Below are 27,404 nucleotides of genomic sequence, written 5' to 3'. Positions count from 1 at the left end.
ATTCAGAAGCACTAGAACTATCGCAGTTTGCGGTGGTACACAGGGGTGCGGCGCAGTTTGTGCAAGGAATCTTCTAGCAATCGCAGGTTGCGGAGGTGCACAGAGGTGTTGCAGTTTGCATCCAGGGGCTCTACTGCAGTGATAAGAAGGAGGGAGGTGCTGGGAACTTGGCTGCTCACATACGTCTTATTAGTTTGATTGGTATGTATAGTATGGTGGGCCTTTGTTGCCATTAATTAAGTGAACTTTGTTAACATCGTTATTAAAAAACAAACAAACAACAACTTGGTTTTAATACATTGTTTATACTATTTTGGTAACTTCAGATTGAAACTAAAGAGTACAATAAATACATAACACAACTCTGTATAGTTTAAATAGACTTGCAACACACCCGTGCTTGTTTCATTTAGTTCATAAAATAAATAAAAATGGTTGTTCAAATTAATACTGCATCAGAGGCAGATTTACGTGCAATTCCGGGGGTGGGACAAAAGACTGCGAAGGTTATTGTTCGATTAAGGGAAAAACATGGGACTATGACACCAGAGTAACATTTCAAATAATTATACATAATTACCTCGTTGATAATAAACAGCAAACGATAAATGTTTTTGACACCCATTTTATTTCAAGTATGCATGCAAAGCCGAATAATATCGAGAGGGTCCGCTATATACGCTGTTTCATCATAAATTTAACACCCTTTCTGTGTTATAAACAAGAGCTGAAATCGTTAATTTATTAAGATTCATGTATAATAAGCTTTATTGATATGTTTCGTGAACAAAATACTAAAATATATTCCATAAAAATATAATAATATGGCAAAGGAAATTCAAAGGCCGGTTTCTAAACGAAAGCATAATCGCCAAGACCGTAGCATCAGTTCAGTGCGTTAGGAACGCGCGCTACTTTTTTCTGCCTTCATTCCTTAATTACTTTCGTTTTTAAACAATTGTTTTTCTATCGTATACAGAATTCTATTCTCCTGAGCAATATGTAATTTTTAAAACTGAACTCCAAATATAAACGCTACAAATTGGTATTAAGTACGAACAAAGTCAACCGTAAATCTAGATTCTAAAACTCCAAAACGGTATGATATTTGCAAAAGTTCAAGTTATAACTCGCCGGGCTGTCGAAGTCAGAAGAAAAACTTAATATATATTTATATATCTGTTTACTACGTAACGTAAGCTTTCTTATGATATATAATTTGTAAAAATCGGCCAAGAAATGAAACTATAATTTAACAAAAGACGTGAGTGGGTGGTACATCAAAATGTATAATCTCGGCGCTTCGCTGTACGCTAATTGTAAAAGATCGATAGCCACAACACGTTAAAATGCGCGGTGGTAAAACATAAAATGTGTATTTCTTGTGTTTAACTCGCTATAAATCCATTAATAACAACGGGAATATACTAAAAGTTATATTTTTTTGAAAGAGGAATTAATAAGCAACAAGATAACGTATAAACCAATAAAATCGGATGAATAGTTTTTGCATAAGATTGAATTTACTACAGTAAGGGTCAAATACTCGATTCATCTACACTCCGTGGTTTCCTTTACTGGGTTGTTTTCTCGCTTTTGTAATAAGGTTAGTGTCATTTATAAGACCCGCAAAGAATTTAGAGATACTTTTTATGTGAACTAAATTCTTTGGAACCATATAAAAAGTAGCTTAATATTTGAGAGCATCAAAAATTTGGACTAGTAATAAGGTATATTTTGTTGTTTTAGTATTATTATTTTATATCTTCTCTTGTTTTGTTTCAGGTGAACAATATATGTTTTATGTGTTTTCGGATGCATTTTATAAATTATGGACGTTTCGCCGCTCTGTAGCAACCACCTCATATTTTTGATGTCACCAAAATCAATGGCAAATTATACATTTTTTTAAATAGTTAGTGAATACTAATCAGAAAATATACACTTTGTACCCGATATGTAAAAGAGTTAATGTTTAAATATAGAATACAAATTGCAAAATTCAGGGGAGGTAATAAATGGATATACGTTTTTTTAAAGAAAATCTAACCCCACATTAAAAAGTACTGTATATGTGTTTAAATGACATAATTAAAGATTGCATTAACATATTTTACATATACATTGTATTAAACACTTCACACAGACAAAGAAACCCGGTTGGCTGTATACAAGTTATTTAGAACTCCCCCCTCCTGGATTGCACGCTGTAATGAATTGAAATGCACATTTTTTTATGATAATAATGAAAAATACTAATACTGTGTCTTTTTTGCAAAAAAATACCTCGTTAAGAAAATGTGATGTAATAATATAATAATTTTAAGTGCATAATTGTGTTATGAGTATTTAATTTATTATACCTGCACAATGTTATTTCATGACATGAAAGTTCATTCATATGACATTTTATGACAAACCATTTTTTCAAATGGTTATATATGTACAATAAATAGCACATGCTGATCAGGGAAGACGCTTTCCGCTTTTATTGTATTTTTCGTTTAAGGATCACTCCCCTTAACAAAAATCCAGTTTTGGTAGAAATTGTCATGCCTGATGAGCCTTTACGGACTCCACAGGCTAATCTGGGAGGACACATGCACATGCATAAAGCTCATTTTCCAAGATTGAGGCTCATATAATTTTATTTTTTTTAATAATAATATTGTGTACATAATTTGAAAATTGCGACTGTGAAAATACAAAATGTAAATAATATACACTAAATATTATATCAATAATACCTCATTTGTCTACACTGTTTTCTTAGTCTCCGATTACCATAGGATGGAATATAAAAATAATAATCCTGAAATAAAAATTAAATGATACATGGTTTTACTTTATCCCACAGTACTACTGCATTAATTATGATGACAAATATTGAAAATTAAATAAACATTCAATACGTTTCGATTCATTTAAATACAATTTAAATGCAACTAGAAATGGCGCGGCAGAGGCAGACGCGTATCTCTTCGCTGCATGTTTGACCCAGGGGCGCCCCAGGGTTGGTAATGGGGCCATGCATAACTGAGATTGACCGTATTGTCATAAGAGAAGTTCAGTATCAATTAGAAGTGAATCTGTGTAGAAATGAAGAAATTATAGTAAAAAGCAATTTTGGTCGGGCGTGGCCTATGTGGGCGGGGCGCCCCAGGGTTGGTAATGGAGCCATGCATAGTCGAGATTGACTGTATTGTAATAAGAGAGGTTCAGTTTCAATTTGAAGTGAATCAGTGTAGATATAAGGAAATTATAGTAAAAGGAAATTTTGTGTGGGCGTGGCCTATGTGGGCGGGGCGCTCCAGGGTTGGAAGTGGGGCCATGCATAGTTTAGATTAACTGTATTGTCATAAGAGAGGTTCAGTATCAATTTGAAGTTAATCGGCGTAAAAATGAAGAAGTTATAGAAAAAGGCAATTTTGGGTGGGCGTGGCCTATGTGGGCGGGGCGCCTCAGGGTTGGTAATGGGGCCATGTATAGCTGAGATTGACCATATTGTCATAAGAGAGGTTCAGTACCAATTTGAAGTGAATCGGTGTAGAAATGAAGAAATTATAGTAAAAGGCAATTCTGGGTGGGCGTGGCCTATGTGGGCGGGGTGCCACAGGGTTGGTAATGTGGCCATGCATAGTTGATATTGACCGTTTTGTTATTAGAGAGGTTCAGTATCAATTTGAAGACAATCGGTGTAGAAATAAAGAAATTATAGTAAAATAACCTTAAAAAATGAGTAAAAATCTCTAACCCGGCCCCACCCCAACCCCATAACTTTTGACCCAGGGGTCAGATCAAAAATTCCAAATAGTGCGGGTTCGCTCATATGCTCATAGCTTCCATGTGTGTAAGTTTCAAGGTTCTAGTGCTAATAGTGTAGGAGGAGATAGTAGCCCGGACAGATGGACTGACAGCGCAGATAACCACAATATCCCCATGCTTTTCAAAAAGACAATTTTGGGTGGGTGTGGCCTATGTGGCCGGAGCGCCCTAGGGTTGGTTATGGGGCCATGGATAGTTGAGATTGACTGTATTGTCATAAAAGAGGTTCAGTATCAATTTGAAGTGAAGCGGTGTAGAAATGAAGAAATTATAGTAAAAGGCAATTTTTGGTGGGCGTGGCCGATGTGGGTGGGGCACCCCAGGGTTAGTAATGGGGCCATGCATAGTTGAGATTAACTGAATTGTCATAAGAGAGGTTCAGTATCAATTTGAAGTGAATCGGTGTAGAAATGAAGAAATTATAGAAAAAGGCAATTTTAGGTGGGCATGGCCTATGTGGGCGGGGCGCCCCAGGGTTGGTAATGGGGCCATGCATAGCTAAGATTGACCGTATTGTCATAAGAGAGGTTCAGTATCAATTTTAAGTGAATCGGTGTAGAAATGATGAAATTATAGTAAAAGACAATTTTGGATGGGCGTGGCCTATGTGGGTGTGGCCTTTGTGGGCGGGTTGCCCTAGGGTTGGTAATGGGGCCATGCATAGCTGAGATTGACCGTATTGTCATAAGAGAGGTTCAGTATCAATTTGAAGTGAATCTGTGTAGAAATGAAGAAATTATAGTAAAAGGCAATTTTGGGTGGGCGTGGCCGGGGCGCCCCAGGGTTGGTAATGGGGCCATGCATAGTTGAGATTGACCGTATTGTCATAAGAGAGGCTCAGTATCAATTTGAAGTAAATCGGTGCAGAAATGAAGAAGTTAATGTAAAATAACATAAAAAAAATGAGTGAAAGTCTCTGACCCGGCTCCGCCCCAACCCCCATAACTTTTGACCCAGTGGTCAGATCAAAATTCTGTCACTGTCTACGTCGCACATATGCTCAAAGCTACCATGAATGTAAGTTTCAAGGTTCTAGTGCTAATTGTGTAGGAGGAGCAGGTGGCCAGGACGGACGGACGGACAGACGAACATCACCACAATATCCCCACTTTTTCTCCGAAACATGGGGATAATGATAGAGATGAAATAGGTATAAGCAATACTATATGATTACCATATACATGTATTTGCAAATAATGACATTGAAAAACAACCATAACCTTATTTTGCATTAGTTAACAAATTGAACTGTTAGTTTAACGGTTGTTGATGATAGTTAGAAAGAATGAAGAAGGCATTTACCGGTATATCATGTGAATGTGAAAAATGTGTATCCATTTCAGTGCTTAATTGCTCCAATGAGACCACAATACTGATGTTATTGCTGTGTGTTGATGAAAATGAAGTGAACATTGATGTAGTCTTATAACTTGGATGATGGCTTACAATCTGCAATCTGCTACTCCTTCCATTGACATTCTATGTAAACAGTAAAATATAACCTCAAAGCACAGACATTTGAAAAAGTATGACGGACAGATGGTCATACAGACGGAAATGCAATTACTAGATGCCGACCTTCAGGGGCATAAAATTGTAGTCCTGTTGAAAATCACTTGACACTTTTTAACATGTTTACCTTCACCATGACTTACAAAATATTCTAATGGTGACTGGGATCATACAACTTCCTGACCACATTCCTCCAGAGGTGGCTATGTTTCTTTGTCAGATGGCGGCAAAGTTTCGTCCGAATCTGAAATCTTTATTCTAAAAAAGTATTATAACATTGTAATAAATGTATTAAAACACATGTATTTATTTATAGGTATTAGTTGTACATTGTATATAGTTACTTTATACAGTATGAAAATGTGTATGATATTTTATTTAATATACAAACAAGTTATTGTTTCATGTCAAACACAAACAAGTCAATGCGTTAAATAATTTCCTTTCATCTAAAATATGCCATATTTATGTATTAATGTTATGATCAAATCAATATCTTATTTGCTCATTTAATTAAATTAATAATCTTATATCTCTTATAAAATATAAAATAATTATACCTTCCAAAAATATATATTACATAAATTGTATTGCTTTTAAAACATAGCACTTATACAAATTGTTAAACTATTTATAAAACGATTTTCTCAAATAATCCTTGCTTTCCCCTTGCTTGCCAGTGTCTGTACCTCTATAACTGCATCACTGCCATCAGTTCCTTCAGAATTATACTCATACAGGTCTTCACTCATAGTTCATTATTGACTGTGTAATCTATAAAGTATACAAAATTTCAATCAATAGGTATGACTATCTGTATCAATGTTATTTTCAATAATTAAATGAAATTTGGTACGAATAAAGTTTGGTACAAATCGTGAAATTTTGTTTCATAAATAAAACAGTTATATTTGATTGTTATCCTTGATGTTTACACAAAAACAAGATGACCCCTACAGATTTTCAGGTCACTAGGTCAAAGGTCAAGGTCACAGTGACTCGAAAATAGTAAAATGGTTTCCGGATGATAACTCAAGAATGCTTAGGCCTAGGATTATGAAACTTCATAGGTAGATTGATCATGATTGGCAGATGACCCCTATTGATTTTCAGGTCACTAGGTTAAAGGTCAAGGTCTCAGTGACTCAAAATAGTAAAATGGTTTCCGGATGATAACTCAAGAATGCTTATGCCTAGGATCATAAAACTTCATAGGTACATTGATCATGACTGGCAGATGACCCCTATTGATTTTTTTAGGTCACTAGGTCAAAGGTCAAGGTCACAGTGACTAGAAACAGTAAAAATGTTTTCCGGATGATAACTCAAGAATGCTTACGCCTAGGATCATGAAACTTCATAGGTACATTGATCATGACTGGCAGATGACCCCTATTTATTTTCAGGTCACTAGGTCAAAGGTCAAGGTCACAGTGACTTGAAATAGTAAAATGGATTCTGGATGTTAACTCAAGAATGCTTACGCCTAGGATCATAAAACTTCATAGGTACATTGATAATGACTGGCAGATGACCCCTATTGATTTTCAGGTCACTAGGTCAAAGGTCAAGGTCACAGTGACTCGAAATAGTAAAATCGTTTCCGGATGATAACTCAAGAATGCTTTCGCAAAGGATCATGAAACTTCATAGGTTTATTGATCATGACTGGCAGATGACCCCTTTCGATTTTCAGGTCACTAGGTCAAATGTCAAGGTCACAGTTTCTTGAAATAGTAAAATGGTTTCCGGATGATAACTCAAGAATGCTTACGCCTAGGATCATGAAACTTCATAGGTACATTGGTGATCATCACTGGCAGATGACCCCTATTGATTTTCAGGTCACAAGGTCAAGGTCACGGTGACAAAAAAACGTATTCACACAATGGCTGGCACAACAACTGACAGCCCATATGGGGGGCATGCATGTTTTACAAACAGCCCTTGTTCAATATAAATTAAAATAGAAGTTCAGACGAACATGTGTCGAAAAATGCGAAATAAGCAATTAATTCTGAAACGGAAAATGTCTGTACAGTCAAATTTGCCAGTATGTAAATCATGCATGTACGATGTGAATCTAAATTTAGTTTAATGGATCATTCTAATTTCCTGCAACAATATCTATTTGTACGACACATGAACACTAACTCCTATCCTAATAAAAAGATGAATTATTCTGTTATTGTAGGTTAAAATGTAAAAAATATCTTCATCATTGGCTCGAGGCGCTAATTTGTATTTGCTGCATTTTATCAAATTTGTCGTCAATGTATATTTTCTCTTGTCTATTTTGTGTTTATATTGTAACATATTTTTAGCTCGGCTGTTTTCGGAGAAAACCCGAGGTATTGTCATAGCCAGCTCAGCTCATCGTCCGCCATCTGCATCTTGCTAAAACCTTAACATTTTGTTAAGGTTTTGAGCATTGGCTCTAAAATCAAAGTGCTTCAACCTACAACTTTGAAACTTCATAGGTAGCTGAACCTTGATTAGTTCTACATGCCACACCAATATTTGGGTCACTAGGTCAAAGGTCAAGGTCACTGTGACCTCTAAAAAAAATAAAATCTGACAAGCTTTCATTAATTCAAAACTGCACCCGTTGTTGAGCGTGGAACCCGTTATGCGGCGCTCTTGTTATCAAGAGTAACATGTAAGTGTGACAAAACCTACATTCCCTTCTTATACACAAGAATATGACGAAAGTGTTGTTTGATGAAAACCTCCTGCACTTTATTTTATTCCGATAATTAGCTACCAAATTGTAGTTTTCAACAATGTATGAAGCAGAATATTACAGAACAAAATATTACTGTGTAAAAATTAATACCGAATATACTCATGTTTATTATTACTTTTAGAGAGAAACTACCAGGTCAGCATGGAGATGATAACAGAGAAAATCAAGAAGCTAGGGCTGCCTCCTCTTATTTCACGAAATTTCCAACAATTTTCTTGTGATGGTCCTGTTATTCGAGTCATGCAGTTCAACATGCTTGCACAGGGTATTTTTTAAACTATTCTTTATTATAAAAAATACTAAAAGTTGTAAAACAGTGCATGAAAAAGTTATTTCAAAATAATATATTATTATTAATTAATTAATAACATTTTCATTATGAGAAAGTGTTTTAACTTGATATAATTCAAATTGACAATAAATTACCAAATGAAATGATTATGACATATTAGAAGATATATGACAATAAATTACCAGATGAAATGATTATGACATAGAAGATATATGGTTTGCTATAACATAATCATTATGGTGGATGGAGGATAATTTCAGACAGTTTTTGTAAGGAAACTTCACCATCCAAAAGCTGAAGCTAGCTCTGTAGTATATCCCTATGTAATCATGATGATCTGAAAATTGGATTTGACTATTGGTGTTATTTAGCTCACTTTTTTGGAAAGTAATACAATTTCAAAAACGAATGTCTCCCAAATTCGGGTAAATGCAGACAGGGTAGGGATTCTTGGAACAGATATTTAGACATGCAGTTTACAGAAAGACGGTTCTTTTGTGATATTCTTTACAGTTACCTTGAATGCATGTCGTATTGTATCTCTACATGCATATTTGTCCGAAGTTACCAGACTGTTAGAAATTACATGAATTGACCCCACAGTACTACGGTATTTTTAACATAACCAACAGAAATATCAACATCAGCAAGATGAACAGCTGCAGCTCTGCTTGAACATTTTAGTACAGTAAATTATATTATATTAAATAAGGTAATCATTCCAAAATATTTCAGGCATTGATGTCACATTTGATTATTATCATTTACTTAAAGATTGTTCTGACATTGATCACGAATACTAATGTCTAACTTCTTAATAGACCTTGAAAAACACACATATGATTAAAGAAAGCCTTCCTGAGGGAATGATTTGAATGCTAGTACTTTTATGTCATTGTTAAAATGTTTTATATTTTTACAGGACTTACCAGTGGCGATGGCAATTTTATTGCATGCCCTCCAGCAGCTCTTAAACATGACACACGAAAGCTACGTATTGTAGAAGAAATCCTGCGTTATTCTGCTACGATTGTATGCCTGGAAGAATGTGATCTGTTTGAGTACCTGACAGAGACATTAGCTGCCTGTGGGTATGTTGGACTTTTCTTTCCTAAGCCACACTCCCCATGTTTAGAAATGCCCGAAAACTGGGGCCCGGATGGTTGTGCATTGTTTTACAAGCCATCAGTGGTCACGCTACGCAATTCAAACAGCTTTCCGTTAAAAGAAGGTATGAACACTGCAAACCAAGTGATGATCATGGCTGTTTTCAACTTGAATGCTGACAGTGATTTCGTGTTCAATGTAGGTGTTACTCATTTGAAGAGCAAAAAACCTTACAGAGAGCAACGAAAGCTACAGGGTGAGTTCATTCGTAAATATTCGCTAGAAAATTGCCAGGATTACCCTCTCATAATTTGTGGTGATTTCAACGCAGAGCCCACAGAACCAGTCTGTGAGTTAATGAAGTCCAGTGGGCTGACCAGCGCCTACACAAGCCTGAGCCCAGATAAGAAAACGGAGCCCAAGTTTACGACCTGGAAAATCCGGCCGGGCTCTGAGGAGTGTCATGTCATTGACTACATTTGGTACACGGCATCAGGGTTCAAGGTCAAGGCATTACTGGATGTTCCATCTGAGGAAGAGGTCGGAAAGGATCGGCTACCGTCTTTAAGATACCCCTCAGATCATATCTCACTTGTCTGTGACTTTGCTATTGTTAAGTGAAATGAATGAGACCACTAAACATGTGGCATTTGGTTCTTTTGTGGAAATCAAATATTGTCTAGTATTGATAATGAAGTTGTAAGAATGAACAGCTGATTTTTTAAAATCAATACGGCTGAAGTAGCATCTATATTTTTTATTTAGTTATAAATAACTTAGAACATATATTTGATAAATTGTAGGAATCACATTAACATAATCTGACTCGTATACATATTATCCATGCAGATAGCAAAAAGCCCTTGTCTATTTTTAGAAGGACTTTCTCCAAAACATTGTATTTTAACGAGACATTATAGGTATTATTATTACACTATTACATGATTGTTAATCGACTGAACTTTATGATTGTTGAATTCCTGAGATTGCAATTAAGTGTTTTGGCCTCATTTAAAATCATTTGAAATTTGCGTCGCCATCGGAGACATACATGCTTTAAATCAAGTTAGTTATTTAAGTAATGTACAACAATACACAAACAACAGTACAGGTAGTTTGGAATATAAGCATAAATAAACTTTATTTTCATGTAGTTTTTTATATCCCTGTCTCTTAGTCTTGCAGTGAGTGTGTTCTTTTACATTTAAGTGTTATGTCTGTGTCCCTTTGTTAATGTTTAGTGTTGATTTGTCAAAATCCAAGATTTTCTTCTAATGTAATTTGGAAAATTTTATAAATAGAATAATAGGTTAGTGTTGATTATAGATCAGGTTTATCATGCTCGGCACGAAAACGAAAAGAAAAAGCACTCGCCAAGGCTCGTGCTATTTGTTTTCCAAGCCTCGCATGATAAACCTGATCTATAATCAACACTAACCTATTATTCTCTATGTAAAAATCTGGAGTATACTGATAAAATATTAATGCTCTGAATAGATCTCTAAATACGAATTCAGACTACTCCAACATTATTTAAATGTATACCATTGTTTTTGTGCACATCTTGCAAAATAAGATTTGATAGTGGAATAAAGTTGATAAAACATTTCTTTAGTAAAAAGTTCAGAAGTAGGCCACAGGTGGTTAGCGTGTTGCTATGATATTAATTAGTGAAAACATCATTTTGAATCAAAAATAATCATATTATAACGAAAAATTATCTTTTCTGAAAAACAAAATCACTATCAAATATATATATATAACAAGGTATGCAACTCTAAATCACCCCAAAACGGGGTGCATCGCTTTGAACAGCCATATCTTCATCAACTGTGCAGCGATTTTCACGATCTCGGTCTTATTCAACGCAGAAATGAATTTCCTTTCTGGAAATGTATATATATTGCAATATTTTTACAAATGCTGGGTCAACTTTTAAGAAATAACACGATACACAACTCGCATGACCCAGTTGACAATGATCATGCAGTCTTTATGAATGAAATCTCCAGTTGTAAAGACACACCTCCGCATTGGACCAATGAAATCACTCGTTTGTTTAAAATGTCAGTTAGTTGAAATGTATGTAAACAAAGGTTTCAAACAGCGCTGGACTGTTAGTCTTGATGCATAATGTAACGACAAGAATGGTAATAATATTTTTTCATACGTTTTATTAGCTCATCTATTTTTTGAAAAAAAATTATGAGCTATTGTCATCACCTTGGCGTCGGCGTCCAGTTAAGTTTTGCGTTTAGGTCCACTTTTCTCAGAAAGTATCAATGCTATTGCATTCAAACTTGGTACACTTACTGACTATCATGAGGGGACTGGGCAGGCAAAGTTAGATAACTCTGGCGTGCATTTTGACTGAATTATGTGCCCTTTTTATACTTAGAAAATTGAAAATTTTGGTTAAGTTTTGTGTTTAGGTCCATTTTATTCCTTAAGTATCAAAGCTATTGCTTTCATACTTGCAACACTTACTAACTATCATAAGGGGACTGTGCAGGCAAAGTAATGTAACTCTGACTGGCATTTTGACAGAATTATGTGCCCTTTTTATACTTAGAAAATTGAAAATTTGGTTAAGTTTTGTGTTTAGGTCCACTTTATTCCTACAGTATCAAAGCTATTGCTTTCATACTTGCAACACTTATTAACTATCATAAGGGGACTGCAGGCAAAGTAATGTAACTCTGACTGGCATTTGGACGGAATTATGGGCCCTTTATTCTTAGAAAATTGAAATTTTGGTTAAGTTTTGTGTTTTGGTCCACTTTACCCCTAAAGTATCATAGATATTGCTTACATACTTGGAACACTCACAAACTATCATAAGGGTACAGTAAAAGGACAAGTTGCATAACTCTGGTTGTCATTTTTACGGTATTATGGCCCTTTTTTGAATTAGTAACTTTGAATATATGGTTAAATTTTGTGTTTCGATCCACTTTACTTCTTAAGTATCAAGGCTATTGCTTTCAAACTTCAAATTCTTTCATGCTATCATGAGGTTACTGTACCTGGCAAGTTGAATTTTACCTTGACCCGAATCCCCCACCTATTTTTTTTTTTTTTAAGATCATCTCACAAATGACCACCACACCCTCACACTATACCCCCCCACCCCACCCCACCCCCCCAATTTTTTTTTTGAAACAGTTAAAAAACACAAATATTTATTTTTATTGCCAATAATCTCCCCCCCCCCCCCACCCCCCCCTCCCCCCAATAAGAGTCCCTTCACCTTTAAAAAGAAAATAGATGAGCGGTCTGGACCTGCAAGGCGGTGCTCTTGTTGAATAATAGTATCGAGGTACATGAACTTTGTAGGGAAGATGCCCTTTACTCCGTGAAGATTTCAGTCTTAAAGACTGCATGATCATTGTCAACTGGATCATGCGAGTTGTGTATCGTGTTATTTCTTAAAAGTTGACCCAGCATTTGTAAAAATATTGCAAGACATATACATTTCCAGAAAGGACATTCATTTCTGCGTTGAATAAGACCGAGATCGTGAAAATCACTGCAAAATTGATGAAGATATGGCTGTTCAAAGCGACGCACCCCATTTTGGGGTGATTTTGAGTTGCATACCTTGTTATATATTTGATAGTGAATTTTTTTTTCATCAAATTTAATTTTTCGTTATAATATGATTATTTATCATTCAAAATGATGTTTTCACTAATTAATATCATAGCCACAAGCTAACCACCTGTGAAGTAGGCCACAATTTAAATTTTCGAAACTGATATTGAGAAAAAGCGAATTAAATATTTTCAACATTATTGAAAAATTTAAAGAATTTATTTGCTGACAATCCGAAACAAGCAGTTTTATAAATTAGACGATCATGAACATAGAAAATTTACTTTTCAACTTCATAATTATGTATGAAGTTATTAAATCGCCTTTACAAGAGACCCAGAGTCAAATGACAAAAGTTTAATCAAACGATTTAAATTTTGTTTGCATCTTCATCACCTTTTTTTGTGGGGACACCCCCCTGTGTTTAATTTAAAACACAAAAATGCTGTTGTGATATCTCAGCAGAGATAAATCAAAGCGCTGAAGGCACTGAAGATGTTCGCTATTGCATAATTTAACACGCAATTCATTTTTCAAAATCAATCGCAAGTTTGAAATGAACACACGCCATTCAACTTTATAAAGTGTGTGTCATAGCGCACGGGTCGAGTTTTGTGAGCACTTTTTATCATCCTTATTATTTCATAGAAATAACTAAGACAAAATAAAAACAGCATGCTTTTTGGAAGTTCTGAAAGCATAGAAAGTATGATGAAAATGGTAATGAGAACTTAATATAAAGAAAATTTGCAGTCACCATCATATTAAAGGAATATTTTTTTTAATATCAAATGACTATCTCACCATAAATTTAAATTTATAATGAAAGTTCCGTGTACAAAACTTTTGATTTTTGACACCATATACAAATTCAAAATATACAATAATCTTCGTATCTTGTATATGGAGGAATAAAAGTATATAAACATTGCTGTTTATGCTTTACTTGTTACCCGAGCAGTTCACTCGGTGTCAACAACGCTAACATAAACATAGGTATAGAGCACTAATGCGCTTTTACGCGAAGCTGTTTCAGTTTTCATCTTAGTGACTTTTACATAACGCCATCAGACACGCATGAATATTTTCGAATATTTAATATGCTGATTCGAGATACAACCTCTGAATTTTTGCTACATCACTGCGTATGTGCTCAATTCAAAGGATGTAGCACTGTTCAGTGTAAGGAATTCCGGACTACTCTCTGTATGCTCAAACGACACAAATTGTGGCCCTGTTACAATTACGCGTTACAATCCATCTCGCAGAATTTCACTTTCGCCTCCAAGATGAGAAAACAATCATTAGCGAAATAGTATAGTGTCACGATAAGAGAAATCGTTTAATTATCATACCACAATGTTTACCGTACTTGGTCAGCACGTCTGGAATTCATTCCTTAATGTGTGGATAGGCTGCCATTATTAACAAGTTTGCTATTTTGAATTCAATTTTGTATCAAAAAGCATTGTTCTTAAATGTGGCATTTTCAATTCGCAATGAGATTTGTAATGACCCTCGTCATGCGAAAATGGGTCTTATTCCATATGCGCTTATCATATAAATAGCTCACTCAGCTATCCCTCCTTCTGGTAAGGAGAAACATTACATATTGAGTGATTTTAAAGCGAACAGCATCGCCTATGGCCTGACTGCGCAAGAGCACATGTTGGGTTTAACAAACGCTTGCCGAAACGCATAAGACCCATTTTCGCATGACGGCGTTATTGACGTGTGATTTAAATGTGTCGAAAGAAAACTGCGTTTAAATCAAATATAAACATACGATATATTTCGATAGTGAAGAAAAATACTCATAACAAGGCATATGAGGACACATATGAAGTGATCTCCCGTAGTATATTTTTTATTTACTCACACTAATGTGTGGTTTGACAATGCTAACACACATTTCATGTGGTGAATATGCAGCTTACAAGTGAAAAACACAACACAATAGTTAAACTTTTGTTTAATTGTATTTAATTATTTAGAAAAGTAAATTGCTAACTTTATTTCAAAGTCAGCGTATACGCCGACTACATTTTTAAAAGACATTTATTGTTATAAATATATTTAATATAATATATTTAGTTGTTTTCGGTTTTAGCGATTATAAAGCATTTTCGAGGTTGCCTATAGTATGCCTGTAGTAATTGATGAACTCATATCCAACTGTGTATGTATTGAGAACTGTGAATATAAACAAGCTAAACCTTCTACTCACCTTCTACTATTGCGTTGCTAGCACCCGTAAATACAAAAGATCGCCGCTATCTGTTGAGAACCAAAGAACGTTTTCCATAAATACCCGCTGTAGTAGCATGAACGAGGTTATGAAAAAGGTAATTCGTATTATTATTATAAATTGTTTGTTATATTCGGGTTAAGCGATTATGAAACATTTTTTTGTTTTTGTCTATCGTATCGCTGAAGTTATTGTTGAACTTATGTTAAACGTTTTATAAATTGAGAATATAAATAAGCGTCAACTTTTTCCCAAATCTCTCAATTTACGACCTGTACTACGTCATTGAGTTGTATGTGAGAGCGTAACCTATTGCGTTGTTATCGCCCGTAAACTTTCCTTCGTTTATCGACAGGCGCATCTATTAATAGCCTCATATCATGACTGCCAAAACACCTGCGAAAAAGAACCATGTGACCAAATAGGACGCTAAACGCAAATACCATGCGACTACGACTTTTATTATGTAAGAACGCTCCGCAATTCCTTTGAAGCCGGGGCCTTGTGATTGCTATTGCGTAAAGAACTGACCTCTAACTGAAGTTAGCAAAGGAAACGCAGCACCTCATTGACCCATTCCTTCTATGTGCGTAGGCAGATTGAATTTTACTAATGTATGGTTTGCCTATTATAACACACATTATAATGCGGTAAATATGCGACTAAAAAGTAAAAAACACTATAATTAAACTTTTGTTTTGAATTAAGTTCTTTAGAAACCAAAATTCCAAACCTTATTTCAAAACAGCAAGACTACATTTTTTATAATATTCTTGTTATATTTAAATGTTTTTTCAACAGTTTCAGCGATAATGAAACATTTCTTATGTTGTCTATCGTATCCCTGTAATAATTGTTGAACTCGTGGTCAACGTATTATTTATTGAGACCTGTGAATATAAACAAGCGTAACCTTATACTAGTGCGTTATTCTCACCCGGACTCCCCTTTGTTTATCGCCAGCCTCAGATTTATGAATGAGATGAGCGAAAATACTACGTCACGCAGACGCAGCAAAAAGTGGACTATTTTAATCATTCATAAACAATCTCCTCCGCGACACGTACAATACGATCATTGTTTTTTTTATTCTTTTCTATAAAACACCATTCGAAACTATTGCATTTAACACGATATTAATATAATGTTTCCATTTGTGAATAAACATAATTGGAGAACTCAAACCTCTTGCATAAATTATACAACTCTTTCTTCGCGCGTAGTAAGCGGGAATTGGGCTTATCATACCTAGGCCGTACCGACCTGAATTTTACACTAAGCACTTTAGACGGTCGCTAAAGCGACCATCTAAAAATGCTTCCGGGTGGTTGAAAAACACAGCCTCCAGGAAGCGGGGCAGTATTCCTTTCATGGTTAGAGTAAAACCTTGTTAACACTATAGAATTCACATTTAAAGTCCAATCTTCATGAAACGTGGTCAACACATTCACTCCAATGATATTTCCGCTGAGTTGGAAAATTATTCAGGTTTGTTGAAAAACACGGCAGCTAGGGGTCGGGGCAGTATTTCTTATATCACTATAGTGAAACTTGGTTACGGCTCTGTTGGGCACATTTATTGTCCAATTTTCATGAAACTCTGTCATAACAGTTGTCCCAATGAAATACCTATGTGTATTACCTTGGTATAAATTCAAGTCCTACAAAGCAGCATATATGATTTAAAGTATCTTAAATACAAGCAATACATTAATTGAAACCAATTTACTTGCCATGTTTACTCCATTAAGTTACACATGAACTACTTGCAGAAGATATTTCTGTTATCTCCCATAAAGATACATGTTGACATTTTGGTGGTTACTGGCTGTGTTATGTCCCGTGAAGATAAATGAAGGTTGTCCCTTGTTCGCATGGGGTTAAAATGCCATAGAATTTGTTGAAGGCAAGACAAAACAAATCCACAGAAAGAAGCTATTGCCTGGTCAATTTTAACATATATGTTCATATTATTATATTACTATAGAGTTATCTGTGGTTTGTTATGATATCTGACTATATAAAGTTGCGTAGAATTGCAAACCATTGGTTGCAACCTACATTGTATATATGACATGTTTTCAAAGGGTTTGAAAACAAGCCATTAATTACCAGCATCATGCAAAAATGGGTCTTATGCCATATGTGGCTAGCTTAGCTCCAGACCACCCTCATATCCGCATGGTTTTGTCTGGCGCTACCCTATCTACTAATAAGAGCACAAAATCTTGTGGTACTTAATAGGGGACAGGGTAGCTCATTACCAGACTGGCCTGTAGTAATGCAGCTCCTTACCAGACTGGCCTGTAGTAATGCTGGCGGCATATTGCTTAATTAAGACCCATTTTGCATAATGTGCCTCTAATTCAAACATGCTGCAGGTTACTGTGTTGTTTCATGAACATGGAATGACTTTGTTAACAATAAAGAGATCGGACAAATAAACACTTTAAATATAATTCTTTATTACATTGTGCGCATAGTACCAGAAGTAAGTATCAAACTTCAATTATGTTTGAACGTTGGCCAATCAATCAGAAAGTGATTGACATTCCCCAATAAAGATAGAAAAGTGTGGGTTTATACACATGAAACTATTCTATTAAAAATAAGACTAAAGAAAACAATAAGACTAGAGTTGTAATTATTAGTATGTATAGTCAATATAAATTTCACAGGTTCTGCAAAGAGAAACTCTCAAATGGGAAGTAACAATGGAGGTATTGTCCGATGTAGTTTTCGGAGTTGCCCCCTCCCCCTCCCCCCGGCCACCCCCTCGATCTACTATAATTTGTATCAGGGACCTATACTTGTATGTATTGGCCCCTGTTTGTATAACACCAGAAAGAGTCATAATAAGATTTATTGAGCACGTGTTTAAACAGATTTATTGAGGCAGGTGTAATCAGATTTATTGAGCGTAAAACAAATTTGAGATTCAAGGTAGCTGTATTCAAAAATATATACCGTTAAAATATGTTTGATTCAGGTCACTTGTCAGTAAGGATTTGTTTTCTAGTTACTGGTTTATGTTAAATTCTATTGCAACTGAATGGATATTAAAATCAGTAATGTATATTTTTCAATAAGTGTAAGTGGATATGTCGTCAATAAGCCCGGCTGTTAATACATTTGTATCTCCGATAGGCAACCTTAGCTTAAGCTCGATCCTAGCGCATGTTGGCTTGGTCTGTGGTCACCATACCACACTTGTGGGGTTCCCGTTGATCCCAGCCCCGTGCGCCGTTCCGGTCGGCTTGTTGTAAGTTGGGGCGCCATAGGCGTAGGCGCTATTTGTAACGGCTGCAAGAATCGATTGAAAAAAACACGTGAAAAAACTAATAACATTGGAAGGTGGATGTAAGACAATTTACTATGTTGATAGATACTGTGGTACTAATTACAATGACACCATGTGATGCACAATAAATTAAATCCTGCTATGAACAAGTCTGTCACGCCGTTACGAATTTCGCTATGATAATCCATGACTTGCAAACATTACCGGTAATGGTATGTTTGTGATTCTTGAATATTTGGTCATCTTTTTCGATCGTTATGCACCACGTCACACGTGAGCGTTCGTAGCATATCGTATAGCCCCAACGGTTGAAGGCGAATGCAAATTTTTTTGGAAATTTGAAAATTATATTGCCGTGTCAGGCTCATAAAAACAGCAATACATGTGAAAGCATGTGATGGAATATAGTATAAGTCCCCTATTACAACGTCGCATCTTAAGAGATCAGAGGTAAATAAAGCGGGATTCGTATAGTAATATCGCAATGAGCCATACAGGCAACGCGTCCATATTGTCCCTCGTTCGAATGTTCGTGAAAAGTCATAGTAATTCTATAGTTTTCCACGAAGATCCTACTGAAATCATAACTGAAGCGGTAGACACACGCACTTAAGCCATTCAACGTAGCTCAATCATACGCACCGTTCTCGTATCATACGTACACTACGTCTGCAAAACGCATACACTTGACATCAATAACAATGTTCCGTCATTTGAAATGAACAGACACGAATTGACGCTGATGCTATCGAATAGGCTAGATCGAGCTATGATCGATGCGCTTAGATTGTCCTGCTTGAAACCCTGGGTTATGTAAGGTTAGGGTTAGGATTAGGGGTCGGGATAGGGTTAAGGTATGGGTTAAGGCTAACCCAAACCCGACCCCTAACTCTAACCCTTACCCTAACCCTCTAACCCCCCCCCCCCCCCCCCCCCCCCATTGCGCATTACAATACCATGCCTCGCTCGTTGTCGTTGTCCGCTTCCCGCTTTAAACAAATTCGGAGGAACGACGATGAGCCAAGAATGTGACAAAACACGTTACAGAGTGACGCTGACTTAACAAGACTGCACACAGTACGATATGGTACGTGTATTTACGTACATACTACGGATTGATCATTTGTTCTTGACCGATACGAGTAGGATCTTCAGCAAAATTTGTTCTGACATCTCACGCGTGTACACGATGAACCCATACATCGCAAAGACTACCGGTAGGTCACGATATTACTCCGAAATAACAACGTTTGGCGGCTATTATTTCACGATTATGCAATAGGCACATCTACCGGTCCGGTAGGTATCGTGTATCTAAATTGTCTTAAAAGTACTTGATTAATAGTATGTTATCGTGGTTAACTCTCTTAAATCGTACTGCAATCGCAGAAAAAAAAATGCCACAATCGTCTCTTATCGTATGTTTTTTCGCTAGCGCAACAGATCGTATCATATCTTGGTGAAACCTACCAGTGCCGCCTTACAGCAACCGTACGTATACCTGAGACGATGCTAGTGCAATATCGTATGATCGCGATTTGAACCACGTTCGAAATCAGTCTGGGCTATTGTACCAAATATCGTGAAAGTGTGCACGAGGCTTCACTGAGGTGTCGGTTCAGCAAAAAAGTATTGAAAATATCATTAACTTACTGTTATGTTGCTCTTGCCTATGGTAAATAAAGAAGCAGGGGGTGATGATATAGATTCAACGAAAAAGAAACAGTCAGTAAGCATGTTTAATTGTATCTGAGAAGATGTGAACTACATATAGACAATTATAAGACACATACGTGTTCGTGTCTCCGAGGGCGCGACGGGTTGCCGTGGTCGCCCGATGGTGCACGCCAAGATGATCCCGATACACGTCAAGACGGCCAGTCCGCCCAGACCGATCACGATCGCAACCCAACTGAAGCGAAACCAACGGTACTTGAATCAAAATACCATAAACATTATTGTGTGCCTCGTCATGTGAACTATTTTATTTATAAGATTATTTAGCCACTCGGTTAATTAGAATATCATGTACCAAAACTACTTATCCAGTGGCTGAAGTACGGGTTGTTGCCGTTAGATGTAAAACAAAGATTGATCTTCCGAATATTGCCATGATGTTTTGTTGCCAGAAACATTGGTGAATTACAATACATAAATAGTGCAAATCCGTATTTTTGGTTGAAAAAAGGGGGCATGTTTTGAAAGCCGTTTTAGTCTTAATGTGAAACATAGTCCATTTTGCCGCGTGTGTGTCAGGGCTTTGTAGGTGTTGTTTTTTTGGAAAGAGGGGGGGGGGGGGGGGTGGCGATTCACGACGGACGGATATTGACTATCGTTTCCTGTTTCATTTTTTTAATTTATCAAATAACGAGAAACGGACATTTACTATCGTATCGTGATCCTTTTAAATTTATTATTAAGTAGCGAAAAAAGGACATTAACTATCGTATCCTGATCCATTTTAACATATTAGCAAGTAACGAAAAATGGACATTAACAATCGTTGTCTGGTCTTTTTTAGCATAATATCAAGTAACAATAATAGGATATTAACTATCATATCCTGGTCAATTTAAACATATTATAAAAAAAGAAAGAAAACGGACAAAGTATCAAGATACGAAAAGTCGTATCCTTGTCCGCTTTACCACACACGGATAAACGGAAACTACTATCGAATCCCGCTCCACTCGAATGGGACGATTTTTTTCCAACTCTAAACAAAATGTATAAATATACATATAAAGCCTTAAAAACGCAAAGCAATTGCAACATTTGGACTGTTGTTTGCTTAAAAATGTGTATCAAAACCTGGCTTGATACTGGTACTACTGGTATTGAAGTGTCGGCGTAGTTGAGTGGTGTAAGCGTTTTTCATAGATCCAGACGACCCATGTTCGTCTATTTGGTGAAGTTAGCTGTTTTTAAATCATTCGTTTGGTACAAAATGTTTTCATTTAAACAATTTCAGCTCTTCCGTTCCGTTGAATGAAGCAGGTTGAGGCATTTAATGAAAAAAAAAGTGAACAAGTCCCCGAAACACATCATCAAGCATATACTGTTAATACTCAAACTGGAGCAAATTGGTAACGATTAAATAAAAAGTAGTCAATTACAAATATTGTATATGTAGTTTGTTCCGCATTTTTGTTCCTCGGATGTAGATTTCCCGATAATTAAAGCACCCCCATAATTAAAACACATGAAAATTGAATTGACGTTGCAACCGTGTGTTATTAATTTACAATGCAATCTTAAAACGGAACATGGCCTACTGAATACCAAGTCGAAAAGTGGCAGAAACTTTTAACTAAAGAAGTATTACACGTTAAACAATTGGCATAATTGGTGTCACTGAGAACGTCATATCTTTTGCGGAAAAGCGATTTCAGTATTATAACTACCGGATCGAACGTCGCTCGTACTTTCTTTAATTATCTTGTACTAGTAATTGCGTAATTTGTTTATCTACTTTTGTATTGGAACAATGCCTTCTGCTATAATATTTGAAGATTTTTAATTGCTTTTGGTAAAACATCATATACTTTCATCTATACTTTTCATGTATGTTATTGTATAAAGTAGAGACAAATAAATCGAACACACGCACATTACCGATTTGTCAGTCATGTATACGTATCTTACACATGTATCTCCGCGAACACGTACCATGGTCTATTAAAGGTAATACCGGTAACTAAAAACAACAATTCTTCATCAGAAGAATTAATTCAACCTTGCATGAGACAAATTACACAACGAACATCACCCGTCACAAACACTCAGGGCAACTAACTAGTTCTGGACGAAGAAGTCGGCGCAGACCGGGTACCGGTCGTAGCTCGCTGCCCTAAGAAGTCCGTTTTCACAACAGGTAAGCAGCCCTGTCAGCGACGAGCCGCAGCAGAAAGCCGGGCACCACTTAGCCGAGTGTTCGTTCACGCCCGTGTCGTAGTGAGTTGAGCAGCACTCGCCCGCCCACGTGCTGCCCACTGCAACATTGTATAACCTTGGCTTTACAATTAAGCTTGGTTTTGGGAAAACGGGGCTTAAGCATTTGCGTAACGTGGTTTATCAGGGGCGACACTTTCCGCATAAACTCGCTTTCGTTAAGAAGAGACTTCCTTTAAACGAAAAATACAATAAAAGCGAAAAGTATCTGTGCGGACTGTGCAGTCTGGGGCGACACTTAAATACAATAAAAGCGAAAAGTTTCTGTGCGGACTGTGCAGTCTGGGGCGACACTTTAATACAATAAAAGCGAAAAGTATCTGTGCGGACTGCTTATCTGGGGCGACACTTTAATACAATAAAAGCGAAAAGTATCTGTGTGGACTGTGCAGTCTGGGGCGACACTTTAATACAATAAAAGCGAAAAGTATCTGTGCGGACTGCTTATCTGGGGCGACACTTTAATACAATAAAAGCGAAAAGTATCTGTGCGGACTGCTTTTCTGGGGCGACACTTTAATACAATAAAAGCAAAAAGTATCTGTGCGGACTGCTTATCTGGGGCGACACTTTAAGCACACTTAAACCCCGTTTTCACAGAGCGCGATTCAACTACTTGTTCAGCAAAATGCTAGAGCTTAATACTTTCGTATGTATTGAGAAGTATTTTTGTCTACTACATACTACATATTAAAAAATATATACAAAATAAATCGGTGATTGACGGACTTATGTTTCATAAGACCTCCACCGTCGTGGTTATAATGAGTCTCGTTGTTATATTCAAGCTCATTTGTATTATTCTTGTGTTGGACAATTTTTAATTCGAGTTTGATCTGTTTAAACGGTTATTCTGAAGTACCGGTACTTAAATAAGTGTGATAAGAATATTGCTTGTAGAACTAATTGTAATTTATTATATAAAATAAATGGGCCGTTTTTAATAACCTGGCCCACGTATGAACTTGTCGTACTTAAGACGAATATACACGTATTAATGTACTGCTGTAAAATTACACAAGCATTAAAAATAACAACATAACCATGCTACATTGCAGAAATTCAAGAACAAAATCTTTTAAGTGTTGCCATAACAGTGAACCCTCCATACCTGATAGGCCCAGTAAAACGAGAACAACGACAACCATATTCATTTGTTTATGTCCAAATAAAGTATCGTGAATCTTAGTCCAAATGTCTCGTTTTTGAAGAGTCGAATGAAGAAATTATTAAAACATTAAACTTAGGAACTGTTTACTGAAAATACAACTATCCGGAATTGAGCGCGGAAGTTTGTTTTTATACTTTAAAATATTCCAATCAGAATAGTAAACAAATAACGTCCGTGTTTCGAAATGTTTCAAACTTGAATAGATAATTGGTTAAGCCAAATGAGTATGGGCATAATTAGTACACCTGTAGAGAAGGAAATGTTTTTCATTATACCTTTTAACGCAAATCGATCGTCAAATGCCTCAGTAAAGAACTAGTTATTACATCACGCTGGTCAGCCGGATACTTCGACATACGGCTTGCACTTCGATAACAGAGCTAAACAAAAGCCACGTGCGAGAGGTAAATTAGTAAGTTGTTTTCCATTATAATTATCAAAAACATTAGGTTTTTAGAGACGGGGCATGGTGGATTTGATACAATGGTATAAGTTTTTTTATATTGTGAAGCAAGGCACATCGGATAACTGATACTTTCAATAAATGTGGCACTCTGATATCCGAACTTTATCTTCTACTTAAAATGCGTTTATTTATATCATGACTATTCTAACCAAACATATTTAAGTAGGAATCAATTTGCCTAGTCAAGCGCGACACAATGTAAATCGATGCAATACTTAATTACATGTAGAAACACATGTAAAATATAACCAATAGTGTTATTCGTTTTCAAAATCATAGAACTATTAAACATCTATCTAAAAATAAACTTAGATATTTTCCATTTTTATGCACCCCTTCGAAGAAGAGGGGGTAAATTGTTTTGCTGGATGTCGGTCGGTCTGTCCGTCGGTAGACCAGTTCGTTTCTGATCAATAACTTGTGAGCAGACTGACCAATTTGCTAGATATTTCCCATGTAAATGGGCCTTTGCCTGTAGATGAACCCTGAAATTGGGGTCACTAAGTCAAAGGTCAAGGTCACTGTAACACTGAGAGATAAAATTATTTCCCATAAATAACATGTGAACGTATTGACTAACTGGCTAGATACTTCTAATGTGCTTTGGTCTTTACAAATAGTTGGGTCCTAATGAAATTGGGATCACATGGTCAAAGGCATAGATCACTGTCACACTAAGAGTGAACATAGTTGGCGATTAATAACAAATAGTTTGTGTCACTCATCGGACGGCGGACGACTCCGACGTGTCTAGTCATCCCGATGCCTGGAGATCGGACACATCGGCCGGCGACCGGATTATTTGTGACTGAGGCATTACAAATGAAGAGTGAGTTCGTTATGCTCCATTGATTTTATGCGAAGTATTTGGCCTTTTTTTTACTTTGTTCTCTAAAATAGATGCCATGCGGCTTCAAAGCGCAATAGGGGGCATTGTGTATCACAAGCACATGCATGCCCGGATTATCCATAAGGCAGAGTAGGCAAATGCCTATGGGTCCTGCGACTTAAAGGGGACCCGTGGTTGTGATTATTTACTAAATATGCAATATAAAGGACTAATCATTCGCGCGTAAACATCGTTTTTATACATCCACAAATAAAATTTAATCATATTTTACTTTACTTTATTTCAGAATTTACTTTTTATCACGAAATCCCAAAAGTTGCACTGGTTATGGGCCTCCATGGTGCTTAATCCGGCACTGATTACAATCTTTCTTAAAGTAATGTATTCTGTATTTATGCATTATACGTTTTGATTTTAATTGCAGTGCCATCATTATTTGCAATAGCTGTCGCACTCTTCGTTGTCCGGTGACGTAGTCGTCCATTTGACGTCATATTCGCGGCCAAAGACTCATTTTGACAAACTCAGTCGACCACCTTATTGGCGAACAGTTTTTGTGCGTGATTTTAAGCTTCAAAATAAAAAGTTTAATTGATTAAAACAAATACATTCTTACATTATCTTAAAGACCTCATAACATTATGTCGTCCTGTTAATCATTATTGAAAAATGCTACGAGGCATGATTTTAGGAGATTGAACCGTTTAAATGAGTCGCGCTTCAAAATGGGGCTTAATTTATGTGACTCATGTGAGTGGCTTAATGAACATGACACATTTCAGCAGCGCTCTTGAAAAACGGTGCTAAATCCACATGACACATTTGAGCGGCGCTCTTGTAAAAAAGGTGGCTTATTCCACATGACACATCTGAGCGGCGCTCTGTGAAAACATGGCTTAATGCAGATGACACATTTAAGCGGCACTCTTAAAAACTGGACTTTATGCACATGACACATTTGAGCGGCGCTCTGTGAAAACGGGGCTAAATGCACATGACACATTTGAGCGGCGCTCTGTGAAAACGGAGCTGAATACACATGACACATTTGAGCGGCGCTCTTGAAAAACGTGGCTTAATGCACATGACGCATTTGAGTGGCGCTCTTGAAAAACGGGGCTTAATGCACATGACACACTTGAGCGGCGCTCTTGAAAAACGGGGCTAATGCATGTGACACATTTGAGCGGCGCTCTTGAAAAACGGGGCTAAATGTACATGACACATTTGAGCGGCGCTCTGTGAAAACGGGGCTGAATGCACATGACACATTTGAGCGGCGCCCTTGGAAAACGGCGCTTAATGCATGTGACACATTTGAGCGGCGCTCTTGAAAACGGGTCTTAATGCACATGACGCATTTGACCGGCGCTCTTGAAAAACGGGGCTTATTGCACATGACACATTTGAGCGGCGCTCTTGAAAAACGGGGCTAAATTCACATGACATATTTGAGTGGCGCTCTTGGAAAACGGAGCTTAATTCATATGCACGTGACACTTTTGAGCGTCGTTTTGAGAAAACCGGGCCTAATGCATGTGACATTTATGAACGGCTCTATGGCTAAACGGGGCTTAATGCATGTGCCTAAAGTATCGTCCCAGATTAGCCTGTGAAGTCCAAGCAGGAAGGATTCTTTTCGAATGTATGGTATTTTGACTTCAAATAAGTATCTTCTTAGCAAAAATCCAGTTAAGGTGGATAGTGTTGTCCCTGATAAGCCTGTTCGGACTGCATAAGCGGATCTGGGACGGAAATTTACGAACATTTATCAAGCCCCGTTTTCCCAGAGCGCCGCACAAATGCGTCTTGAACCAACCAGATTGTCTCTATCATATCACGTGACTGGTCTCACGACGGACAGTCAAATTACTTGAGTCAGATGTGCCTGTTTTCCGGCGTTTCAAATCAGTGGAATCGAGGTCGCATGGTAAGAAATGTGCGTCTGAGTAGACGTGCGTGCGTTAGTTGCGACAATTTGACGAATCCGTTGTGTTAATTCGGAACTATTATCTCATTACGTCGAGGTCATGGCGGATCTTCACAATTGTGTTTCGATTTTGTGTTCAAAATGGATGTAATGCTGTTCAATCGACGTATTTAGTACTAACAAAATTCATTTTTTGTAGCCTGTGATGTTTTAATTTTGTACTGAACGTAATGTTTGGCGAAGTGCTCATTTTGAGTTACCGATGCTAAAGAGAACCTATTAATTCACTTGCGTATGTATGACTAGTATTAATTATACACTGTGTGTGATTCATAACGGATCGATTTTATTGATCCGTACTTAGCGATATTTACACGTGTGCGCTTGAACACACATTGTAGATCAAATGAG

General features: G+C 36.7%; 1 protein-coding gene and 2 long non-coding RNA genes across 3 annotated transcripts; 1 reads left to right on the top strand and 2 right to left on the bottom strand.

Annotated features, from left to right (window-relative positions):
- Positions 1-298: 298 nt before the first annotated feature.
- LOC127877671 (nocturnin-like) lies at positions 299-11,089 on the top strand. Its single transcript, XM_052423765.1, has 3 exons — positions 299-316; positions 8,205-8,348; positions 9,298-11,089. Exons 2-3 carry the CDS (start codon positions 8,225-8,227, stop codon positions 10,101-10,103), a joined length of 930 nt encoding a protein of 309 aa, XP_052279725.1. The 5' UTR covers positions 299-316; positions 8,205-8,224; the 3' UTR covers positions 10,104-11,089.
- LOC127877672 (uncharacterized) lies at positions 2,750-6,210 on the bottom strand. The gene is made up of 3 exons (XR_008048521.1): positions 6,027-6,210; positions 5,481-5,588; positions 2,750-2,812 (listed from the first exon to the last, which is right to left on the bottom strand). It is a non-coding gene; the product is annotated as an uncharacterized LOC127877672 (long non-coding RNA).
- A 7,210-nt stretch (positions 11,090-18,299) lies between the features above and the next one.
- LOC127876836 (uncharacterized) lies at positions 18,300-22,612 on the bottom strand. Its single transcript, XR_008048100.1, has 3 exons — positions 22,422-22,612; positions 20,419-20,537; positions 18,300-18,627 (listed from the first exon to the last, which is right to left on the bottom strand). It is a non-coding gene; the product is annotated as an uncharacterized LOC127876836 (long non-coding RNA).
- Between the last annotated feature and the right edge of the window lie 4,792 nt (positions 22,613-27,404).

This window comes from Dreissena polymorpha, chromosome 4 (assembly GCF_020536995.1).
Source record: "Dreissena polymorpha isolate Duluth1 chromosome 4, UMN_Dpol_1.0, whole genome shotgun sequence".
In the NCBI taxonomy this organism is placed as follows: Eukaryota; Metazoa; Mollusca; class Bivalvia; order Myida; family Dreissenidae; genus Dreissena; species Dreissena polymorpha.
This window is presented reverse-complemented; position numbering and strand designations above follow the sequence as displayed.

What these genes read in the sequence shown, in the direction of transcription:
- LOC127877671 (XM_052423765.1), top strand. Translation starts at nt 8,225, where the DNA reads ATGGAGATGATAACAGAGAAAATCAAGAAGCTAGGGCTGCCTCCTCTT. An exon ending in GTTCAACATGCTTGCACAGG is followed by an intron (nt 8,349 to 9,297) that starts GTATTTTTTAAA and finishes ATATTTTTACAG; the next exon opens with GACTTACCAGTGGCGATGGC.